Here is an 11102-nt window from a genome sequence, read left to right as displayed (position 1 = left end):
TAATATGCTATTGTTTTTATTGAATGTATTTGATATGTTTTTATTGCTGGAATATTTTTTTGTTGTAATCCTGCCTCGACACACAGGGAGAGGTAGGAAATAGAAATAAAATGTATTATTATTATTATTATTATTATTAGTTTGTACAATGTTTTAAATACTTTTGTGTATGAAACAAAGTTTGTGTGCAATGAACCATCAGAAAGCAAAGGTGTTACTCTCTCAGCCATCCATGGAAAAAGCTTTGGATTTTGGAGTATTTTTTGCTTTCCAGAATTCTGGATGAGGGAGACTCAACCTGGACTCGAATATTTCTGTATGGTGTATTGTCCCTTTCAAAACATGTATGTCTGTTCCTTCTGGGCAGGGGCATCACTGGGGGGGGCAGGGGTTGTGGACTGTACTGGGCAACACCTAGGAGGAGATGAACATCTGGTGGGGCTACAGTGAATGTTGCAGCTCCTCCACCATCTTCCTCATCAGCAATGCTTTCCCAGTCTGACGTGGCTACTTGTGCATTGCCCCTCATCAGTGCTGCTTTCTGAGTCTGGCACGGATGCTTGTGCAGCAGGCACACCAGACTCAGAAAGAGTCCATTGGCACTACTTTCTGGGTTTGGCATGGCTACTTGGAAAGAATACCCCCTGCAGCTGCACCAGACCTGGAAAGCACCGGCTGCCAGGAGGTAGCAGCTTTGCCCATTATCACCATGGCAGAGTCAGCCTGGCTGGCAGATGTGAGTGGCTGGAGGATGTGCCAGCCAGGCAATGGCAGCGGTGTGTGTGTGTGTCTCAATTGCCACACCAAGATGACATTAACCCTACTGACGCCACTGCTTCTGGGTCAAGTAGACTGTTCCCCAGCCACAAGAATCTGTGAAGGAGAGGACTATGTGAGAATGGAGGAAGGTAAGTGACCAGGGTGCCCAGACGTCCTCCTCCTTTTGCGGGACATGTCCTACATCCCAGCCTTCTGTGAAGGAGGAATTCCAAAATGTCCCCCCATGGCAACCTTTCTCTCTCAGGCTCAGGGGAAGGCAATGGCAAATCCTCCTCTGAAGAAATCTTGCCAAGAAAACTGTTGGGAATTCAAGTTTTTCCTAAGGCTTCAGCCTTTGTTAAGGTAACAAAAATATCAAACTATCAAAGCCAAGCCTGTTAAGGCCTAGCTTTTAAATCAGCAGAGAAGCAGAAAAGTGTTTTTATCTAACAATGCTCCCTAAGGACTGAGCTGACTCAAAGACAACACAATTAGCGTGTAGTTTAAAACAAAACTTTACTAATGGCTTGAATCGACATGTACATAGAGGCTACATCCTAACCTATGTAATGAATAGTTCCGGTAAAAAAAGAAATCTTTATCTCACTGTCTTTCTGAAGAAAGTTGATAGAGTAGGGGAAAATCTCTCCTTTTTTGTGTGTGACAAAACTTCCGAAAGGAAGTAAGCTGAATCACATGAATTGTTTACCAAGTTACAAAGGTATTTATTGCCCCTCTGATTCAGCAGGACCAAATGGGATGTTTTAAAGAGGGAAGGAAGTAGAGTTTGCATGCAAGGGAAATCCTAACCTGTTTCCCCCAAAACAAGACATACCCATAAAATAAGCCATAGCAGGATTTCTAAGCATTTGCAAAATATAAGCCATGCCCTGAAAATAAGACATAGTGATAGGCCCGGCACAGAATGGAAGGGGGCAGAAAGGGAGTTGAAAGACTGGGGCCAATGGTTCTAAAGGAAATGGAGTTGCAAGAAATTCAGGATTGAATTCTGGGTTTGGAGAGTTATGATGATGATAATAATAATAATAATAATAATAATAATAATAAAATTTTATTTCTATACCGCCCTTCTAGAAATCAGGGCGGTGTACAACAAGCAATCCATACAATCAAACATATTAAAATACATTAAAAACATTACAATAAAAACAAGCAAACTCATGCCAGCTCAACCAGCTGACGAAGGAGGGGAGAGAGAGTATACTGGGGGGTAGAATCATGATGATGTTCTGGAAGAAGACGACAACTATATTTGAATAAATGTAGATTGTTGTACCATACTTAATAAAAATTAAGTCATCCCCTGGAAATAAGCCATAGTGTGTCTTCTTGAGGGAAAAAAATATGACAGTGTCTTGTTTATGGGGAAACACGGTATCTATCTGAGGAGGGGGGGAGAGAATGCAGGGATTTTCCAACAAAAACCCCAGGGTGGGTTCGCCTGAGGGTGGTCATAAGTCAGGAAGGACTTGAAGGCACGCAACAACAGCAACAAACATGAGAATGGTTGTGTGTGTGTGTTAAACACTGGACTGCATGAGGAGGCAGTGGTGGAGGAACTAGACTTCGCTGGAGCATGCAGTCAACGGTTCTGGAGCCCCTTGAGCAAGACAAGGAGGAAAGGGCGGTGGAGGAGCCCTCCCTCAGACAGTGCCCTCAAGCCAGGCACTCTGTGGTGGGCACTGGCCTGCCTGGCTCACTTCTCTGCGGTGCTGCTCCATCCTTCCTTTCTCATTGTGTGGCCACCCCTCCGGCCAGCTCAGGCAAGGCAGCCCATCACCCTTCTTCCTCCCTCACAGCTTCCTCTCCTTGGTGAGGAGTGGCTTCCCCTCGCCAAGGTGCTCAGCCAGGCAGATTACCACACTACACTCATATAGAGCTGTTATTCCACTTTAACTGCTCTGGCTGCCTCCTCCTGTTGCATTCTGGGACTTTAGAATCCTCAGCCAGGGAGCTCTTGGGCCTCACTGAACTACAAACCTCAGAATGCAGAGCAGCCAGAGCAGCAGAAGAGGAATATCAGCACTGTAAGAGGGTACAGTGTGCCCTTACTTTACGCAGGGATCCGTTCTGGACTCCCCCACGTAAAGCAAATTCCACCTATGCTTGAGCCCCATTTGAATGGGGCTCGTGCATGCAGCGGTGTGGCAGCACAGCAGTGCACGCCCGCCAAAGGAGCATTCCCCATTGTTCCCTATGGGACACACCACTCCTTTTCCCAACGCGACTTTCAGTGTATGCTGAAAGCCACATATGACGCAGGCGCACTGTACTATAAGAGTGCATAAAGTAGAATAGCAGGGCTACAAGAGTGTAGTGCGGTAATCTAGGAAGAAGTAGTGCTGCTAGTCTGTGGAATCAGTACACAGAGAGATCTTGTAGCACCTTTGAGACTAACTGCAAGAAACTAGTTGGCAGCATGAGCTTTCGTAGACTTTAGTCTACTTCCTCAGATGCTTTCGGTGGAGTGGAAGACAAGGACACACGTATATGCCATTTCTCATACCTATGGCATATATATATATGTGTGTGTGTATGTCTGTATATGTCTGTGTCATATATATATATATATATAATGCTTTATATGTATGTCACATATGCGTGTGTGTGTATATGTCATATATGTGTGTTATGACTTATATATGTATGTATGTATGTCATATATGTGTGCCTGTATGTTGTATTTGTCATATATGTGTCTCTGTATGTCATATATGTGTCTGTGTGTGTGTTTGTATGACTGTCATATATATGTATATATGCCTAGCTTCCACTCCACCAAAAGCATATGAGGAAGTAGACTTAAGCCTAGGAAAGCTCATGCTGACAACGCAAAGCCAGGCCTCAGGGCCACCCGGAGTAACCGCCCAATAGACGGGGGGGGGGCGGAGAGGCTCGCGCTTGCAGGACCTAGAAAACCCGGCTTCGCCTCATCGCGCCCTCTCATTGGTCCGTTGGGGCTGGTCCCGCCTCCGGGGCCTCACCCGATTTGCCCGTCTGGACAAAAGGAGGCGCGAGCGAGGTCTCGCCCCGCCCCTTTCCGGTTTAGAGCTGCCCTTTTCCTCCTCATTGGAGGAGCGGCGGAGTGTGTGGCTCTCTTGTTGTCCCTACTGCGCATGCGTGAAAGTGAGCGAGGCGTTGCTTCTCCCTCCGTCTCACGCTGGAGGAGTCTCAGTAGCGGCTGTTTCTCCTTTCCTCCCTCTCTCCCTTCGCCGCCGCGTCGAGGCCGAAAAGCGAAGCCATGCCGCCCCCGGGCCAAGTCCGAATGCCGGACTGGGACGCGCTGAAGCTCCGCGTGCGGACCATGATCACCTCCCACCGGGTCATGATCTTCAGCAAGAGCTACTGCCCCTTCTGCCGGAAGGTAAGGCCCGGGCGGTGAGGGGAGGGGAGGGAACAGCCGTGGCCCTGGCAACCGCCCCTCAGAGGGAGAGAGGGCAGAGGCCCTGATGTCAGGCCGGTCGCCCTGTCGCTTTCTAGGCCTCTTTGGCCCCGCATTCTCCCCCTCCCCGAGGGCCTGGAGCCTCCTCTCCAGCAGGGTCTCATTTCCGACACCCCCGGACCCGATGGGGACGTTTTGCGTCCATTTGGAGGTTGGGTACCCAGATTTGCCCTCTTGGTATGGAAGCCGAGAGGGGCCAAACTTTGTAAAGAAGCTTCGACAACAGAATGAGTGGCTTCGGAAAGGGAAAGGCGCCGCAGAGAGATTCCGAGAGAGAGGGAGAGAGAAAGCTAATGCAGCCATAGAGTTGGAAGAGACCGCAAGGGCATCCAGTCCAACCCCATTCTGACATGCAGGAACTCTCAATCAAAGCATCCCCGACAGAAGGCCATCCAGCCTCTGCTTAAAGGCCTCCAAGGAGGGAGACTCCATGACTCTCCGAGGAAGGAGTGTGTTCCACTGTCAAACAGCCCTTACTGTCAGGAAGTTCTTCCTAATGTTCAGGTGGAATCTCTTTTCCTGCAGCTTGCATCCATTGTTCCGGGTTCTGTTCTCTGGAGCAGCAGAAAACAAGCTTGCTCCCTCTTCAATATAACATCCCTTCAAATATTTAAACAGGGCTATCATATCACCTCTTAACCTTCTCTTCTCCAGTCCGATACCACTTTAATGGCCATGGCTCCAGGCTGTGTGTGTGTCGTTTGGGGAGATGTCTAGGGGTAGCAATGTGTTGTTGGCCATATAGCAAACCCAGTAACATCCAAACAATGATGCCTTTATTGGGCCATGACCAAAATGCACAAGTACATGTCACAAGCTTTCAAAGTTACACCAGCTTCTTGATCAGGGAAACAGGAGAAAGGAATTGAAGATGTTAGTCATAGGCTTGCATTTTTTGTTTCTGCATCAAACCTACAGATCCCAGAATGCCGCAGGATGGAGCCATGGCTGTTAAAGTGATGTCAAATTGAATTACAGAAGGCCCTCTGCTCTTGCAAATTTGATTTTAAGGGTTTGGTTATTCACGGAATAGATTAATATGTTTTTCTCTGCACTGAAGGACCTGGAGATTCCTGGAAGGGACACTTCTTGAGGCATTTGGAGGCCCTCCACAGGCCAGTGTTGACCACAGACTTGTGCTGGAGGACCTACAAATGCCTAGAGAAGTGTTATTGCTGTTTTTAACTTCCCTTGAGTCAATCCCAGTGCATGGCGGCCCTGTGGATGAGACATCTCCAAGGTCTCTTCTCAGGTCCTGTGGTCTCCCTGATTGAGTAAAGCCATCAAGCGCTCAGTCTTCCTCTCTTTCTACAGCCCTCCACTTTTCCCAGCATTATTGTCTCTTCTAGTGGGCCATGCCTTCTCAGGATGTGGCCAAGTATATTCTGCCTCACAGACCCTTGCCCCTCTGGAGCTGGACCAGGAAAAAGAGATAGAGAAAATAAGAAAAACAAAACTAGATAAATCCACTTCTAGTTTTGAAAAACATTTTCAGAAACATGGTAATCTGTGGAGCCTAGAACAGTTGTTGTTGTTGTTAACCACCCTTGAGTCGATCTGGACCCATGGGGACCATGCGGATGAGACATCTCCAAGACCCCCTGTCCTCCACTGCTCTGCTTAGGCCCTGTAAATTCATACCCATGATCTCCCTAACAGAGTCCATCCATCTACATGCGGCTTTCCTCTCTTTCTACTTCCCTCCACCTTTCCTAACATTACTGTTCTTTCCATTGATTCATGTCTTCTCAAGATGTCTCCAAAGTAAAACAACCTTAGTTTTGCCATCTTGGCTTCCAGGGAGATTTCTGGCTTGATCTGTTCAAGGACCCATTTGTTTATCTTCTTGTTTGTCTTCATGGTATCCTCAGCAATCCTCTCCAGCACCACATCTCAAATGAGTTGATTTTCTTTCTGTCGGCATGCTTCACTTTCCAGATCTCTCATCTTGGGTTTATACATTTGTTTTGTTTTGTTTTTATTTGCAGTTTTCCCACTTTCACAGGGGTCCTGTGCCCCTAACCCCAACCAATATGGAGGGCCCACTGTAATTCTGCAGCCAGAGTTTGGATTGAAGAGAGACAAGGTAGCCAGTCATAAGAGAGAACTGACTCTGGTTTTGGGAATTGAATGCTCAAAAGTTCAACATTCAACAAACCTATACTTATTATTGCTGTTTTTAAAAAATTGTCTCTGGCAGTCTCGCAAAGCCTGATAAGGAGCCAGTCCATATGTACCAGTACAAGCCCACCACAGTAATCCAGCCACAGGTCCACATTTAAGGGTGCCACCCTGAGGCCCAAATATCCACTCCAGGAAGGGATTAAGGGGGAAAATAATGGCAGGGTTGGAGTTCAGAGGCAAGCCTGGGGGAAAGGATTTTTCCCTAAGCTGAGTAGTATTTTAATTGCTTTCCTTCTGTGAGCCGCCTTTGGTCCCACTCTGGGACAAAGGCAGCATATAAATAAATTTATCCCATCGCCTGTGAGTGACTTCACTGCTGGATTACTTAACAGTTAATATCTTACATGTTGCATTCTCTTTATGGCAATTGTATGGCAGTCTATAAATCTACTTCTCATCAAGTTCTTTGTGTGGAAATCAGTATTGACAGATGTTTCTCTTAGAGCTTTTGTTAGGATTTAGTTATCAGAAAAGTCACTTCCAGGACAAAACTTTGGTGTGCTGTCAGATTGCTTTCTTCATAGAAGCTTATAGGAATTCCAGGTTGTTGTTGTTGTTGTTTTTTCTCAGTTTGCAGTCTCCCAATTTTTTGTTTGGTTTCTTCCATCTTTTCTTTTCTTTTTTACCAGAGGAAAACTGTTAAAGAAAAACAACAGAATACTTGCATAATGCCTTTAAATTATGAATAGTAGGAGTTTTCTATCTGGAAGCATTTTGTGGAAATGAAATGTGACTGAAGCCCATATCTAGGAAACAGAAATTAAACATTAATCATAAAATTATAGAACATGGTGGACTTGACTCTAGGACTTGTGGTTAATGGAGAAAATGGCAGATAATAACAACAGAGCAAGAGGCTTACACTTTGGATTGACCTTTCATAAGATTTGGCACCCATTTATTGAATACATCCAGCAAGATTTAGTCTTTAGACACCCCCCAATTTTAGCTAATTTTTTATGGAAAGATGTCTTTCAGGATCCCTGAACACACCTTTTATCTATAACTTTCAGGGCCTTACCTGGGTTATTGCCTGTATTTATTGTTGATTTGGTGTACTGTTTGTTGTCATGTTTTGTTTTGGAATGTATTAATAAAATTTTAATTAAAAAATTATAGAACATGACCACATAGTCCAAAAAACCCACAAAAAACTTTAGAAATTAAACACTTCCAGATTTGTTTTACAAGACATCTGGGCCCCTGATGAATAAAAATCTCAATTCAGTATTTATTTATTTATTTTATGGTATTTATACCCCACTCTTCAGCCCTAAAGGCTATCAGAGCGGCTTACAATTATTATATTTAATTAGACAGTTATGATTTTATTGTTCATTTACTGTATTTATACCTCACTCTTCGGCCACAAAAACTCCCAGAGCGGCTTATGATCATGGGTATAAACTAGTTGTGCTAGGCATTTAACCAATCTGCTACTCATTGGCAATGTGTTTGTATCTTTAGAAGCCATGTAAAATGTTTGCGGTGCAGGGTGGCGGCGGATGAGAAGGTGCAGTAATTGTGAGGAAAGAGGTAAAGATAATGGGGATTATGTATGAATTGAGTTTTCCCCCTCTGTTAATGTTTCGTTTGCTGTGTCACTCGTGAACCACCCACACTGGAGCTGCTGGAATAGAGGCTTCCTTGATGGAAATAGGGCAATTAAGAGCTGAGCAATCAATTATGGTTCCAGAATGTCTCTTGATATCTCATCACATGCTTGTGGCTGCAACTAATAGGCATGCTTTTAATTGAAGCAAATAAGCATGTGATTAAGAACACCTTGCATAAAAGTGTTGTGCAGAGCAACAAATCAGTTAGATAAGATGTTAGATTTCTTCTCTGATGTGGCTTTTACGCTTTCTGTTTTGCTGATGGAGATAGAAGTTCTGCTGTGTTAAAGAAATTCAGGACCTAGGGATTTTAAACAGTCAGAAATGCTGCCTGTTTGTTGCCACTGAGCTTTCAGGTGTGGCTACTTTTTGCACTAATACTGTTACACAAAGGGAAAGCATAGGGGGAAAAAAGAAGGAAACTAGGTGTCTTGAGTAAGTGCTCATTTCTGGTCTTGTATAACTCTTGCTCATAAGCTGCCCAACTCTGCATAAGGAGTCATAGCAGGCCCACACTAGGGAGGGAGCTCACAGCAAAAATGAGTCATGGCAGAGAGAGAGATTTGTAGACGTTAAATGTGATGTGTTCTTGACCAGATGACAGACTTGAATATGGAAAAGTATTAACTGGAGTATGCTGAATTCCCCTCATGTCACCACAAAAGAAAACATGACAGTACCTATTTAAAGATGTGGAAGAAAAAAGGAATTAATTTATATAGGGGGAAAGGGGGCATTATTAGTTACTCAAAGTTGTAATCTCTTGTTCCCTGGAATGGTGCCATATGATAGATTACATTTTGTCTCCTGCCATTTCAAAGCAGAGGTGTGACCCTGGAGCAGGAACACTGATCTTGGTATCTCCTCCCTGCCCTTGTGTCCTTACCTTTCTGCTGTTGGAAAGATGGAAAGCAAGCAAGTTGGGACCTGAGGAAGGTAAAGTAGATTCTGCATAAGTAATATCCAAAGTAGTTTCAATCTCATATCATAGAATCATAGAGTTGGAAGAGACCACAAGGGCCATCCAGTCCAACCCCCTGCCATGCAGGAAATTCAAATCAAAGCATCCCCAGCAGATGGCCATCCAGCCTCTGCTTAAAGACCTCCAAAGAAGGAGACTCCACTACACTCCAGGGGTGTTTGTTCCACTGTCGAACAGCCCTTACTGTCAGGAAGTTCTTCCTAATGTTGAGGTGGAATCTCTTTTCCTGTAGCTTGCATCCATTGTTCCGGGTCCTGTACTCTGGAACAGCAGAAAACAAGCTTGCTCCCTCCTCAATATGACATCCTTTCAAATATTTAAACAAGGCTATCATATCACCTCTTACCCTTCTCTTCTCCATATTCCCAGCATTGGGGAGAGGGGGCTTAGAACAACTCAAAAGATAACTGAATGACTGCCTCTCAAGCTTTCCGATGTGTGAAAACCAGCATTTGTTCCCGGACTCACTAGAAAAGACAATAATGCTAGGAAAAGTGGAAGGTGCCAGGTGGTTAGACTGAATCAGGGAGGTAATGGACCTGAACTTGCAGGACCTAAACAGAGCAGTTGAGGAAAGGGGTTTTTGGGAAAGGCTCATTCACAGTGTCACCATGAGTCAAGGTTGGCTCAAGGGCAATTAATAATAAAAGCCAGAGACCAGTATCCCATTTCTGTCCATTGGCTATATGTAGTTGTGGAGGGGGCCGGCGCTCCTGCAGTGTGGTTAAGGCTTTTTGGATCCATGATGACTTCCAGTTGAACATAAACAGACACGCAGACCAACAAGGTGCAGTGCACTTCAACCAAACTTTAATGAGGTAGTAAACTTCACTCCTCTTCACAAAGGAAAATGTCCGTCTCGGTTTGGGCCAAGTTGCAGCACTGGTCCAACTCTATGTCCTTCACCAGCAGCCGAAAGGAGAGGCTGCATTCCCTCACCATGTCTCTTCTCCTACATGAAGGCTTTCTCTGCTAGTACGAGCTCCACTTTTTCCCTCTCCGTAGGGTGCAGTCTGTGCTCCCACCTTTCTCCTTGTCGGTCCCATCAGGTCCCTTCCAGATTGGTCAGCTGCAGTCTACCAGGCCCCAACCAGAGCTCCCATAGTCGTCACCCAAGCTGCCTTCCCACCGGGGGTCAGCAAATTCCACCGCTTGATGAGGCACAACCTGAGGGCGCCCGTGGGCAGACGACAGGCTTATAGGGCACCCGACCCGTAGGGAGCTTCTAATGACCTGCGCTCTCCCTTTCCCATCCGTCTCTCCACACCCCCATCCTCCGCGTGCTCTCCTCCTCTCGAATGCCTCCTCCTCCTTCCTTATAAGGGCCCTGAGGTCCTCACCTCTGTGGTTGACTCTCCCTCTCATCTTTCCATCTGTGTTGCCTTTTCTCCCCCCTCTCCTTCCTCTCTCTGGTGCCTCCCCGGGTCTTCCTGCCCACCTGCCTTCTCCCTCGCCCGCTCAACCCGAACCTCCTCCTGCATCACCTTTTCACAATAGTTCTTTCTTTCCTGGAAACTTGTCATAGAAGAGCAAGCAATGACTTAGGGACCAGCACCATCCACAGACTACCACTTTCAGTCGCATCGATCTAAATATATCCTTCCCACTGTTACTTGAGCTGCAAATTAAGCTCTTTGTCCATTCAGCTACATGGGCTTCCTGGAAAACTTGAGATCAGATTTGATTCCAGTACCAATCAGAATTTAGCCCCTTTTTTGTTTATTTATAAAAAGTACATAGTGATTTTATTTGCTTTGTTCTTATTACTAAGCTTTATTTATAAAGCTCTGCAGATTTACACAGCACTGTACATATAATCAATTAAAAATTGATAAAAAGTAAAATAAACCTGCCAGTGGCATACATTTTAAGAAAAACAATTAAAAGTAATATATATTAATATATATTGAAAGTTCAAAGCAATAAAATATAGCTAACAATCAAATGAAAATAAGCATAAGATAGCAATCATGTAATGTCTGGGAATGCTTCTCTAAACAGTTTGTCTTCAACTCTGTTTAAAGCTGGTTAAAAAGGTGATGAACCATGCTTGTGCGGGAAAGAGATTCCACAAGTGGGGGGCAGCAAGTGAAAAGGG

The 11102-nt window shown here is 45.1% G+C and overlaps 1 protein-coding gene across 1 annotated transcript in view; it reads left to right on the top strand.

The window, feature by feature from the left end:
* The first annotated feature begins 3884 nt into the window (after positions 1-3884).
* Positions 3885-11102, top strand: part of TXNRD3 (thioredoxin reductase 3) — a 35238-nt gene continuing 28020 nt past the window's right edge. Inside the window, exon 1 of the mRNA XM_042452105.1 lies at positions 3885-4144. Coding sequence (XP_042308039.1) covers positions 4022-4144 — 123 coding nt within the window. The 5' untranslated portion in view covers positions 3885-4021. The remainder of the gene's footprint in view (positions 4145-11102) is intronic.

Source organism: Sceloporus undulatus, chromosome 2 (genome assembly GCF_019175285.1).
Source record: "Sceloporus undulatus isolate JIND9_A2432 ecotype Alabama chromosome 2, SceUnd_v1.1, whole genome shotgun sequence".
Classification (NCBI taxonomy): Eukaryota; Metazoa; Chordata; class Lepidosauria; order Squamata; family Phrynosomatidae; genus Sceloporus; species Sceloporus undulatus.
This window is presented reverse-complemented; position numbering and strand designations above follow the sequence as displayed.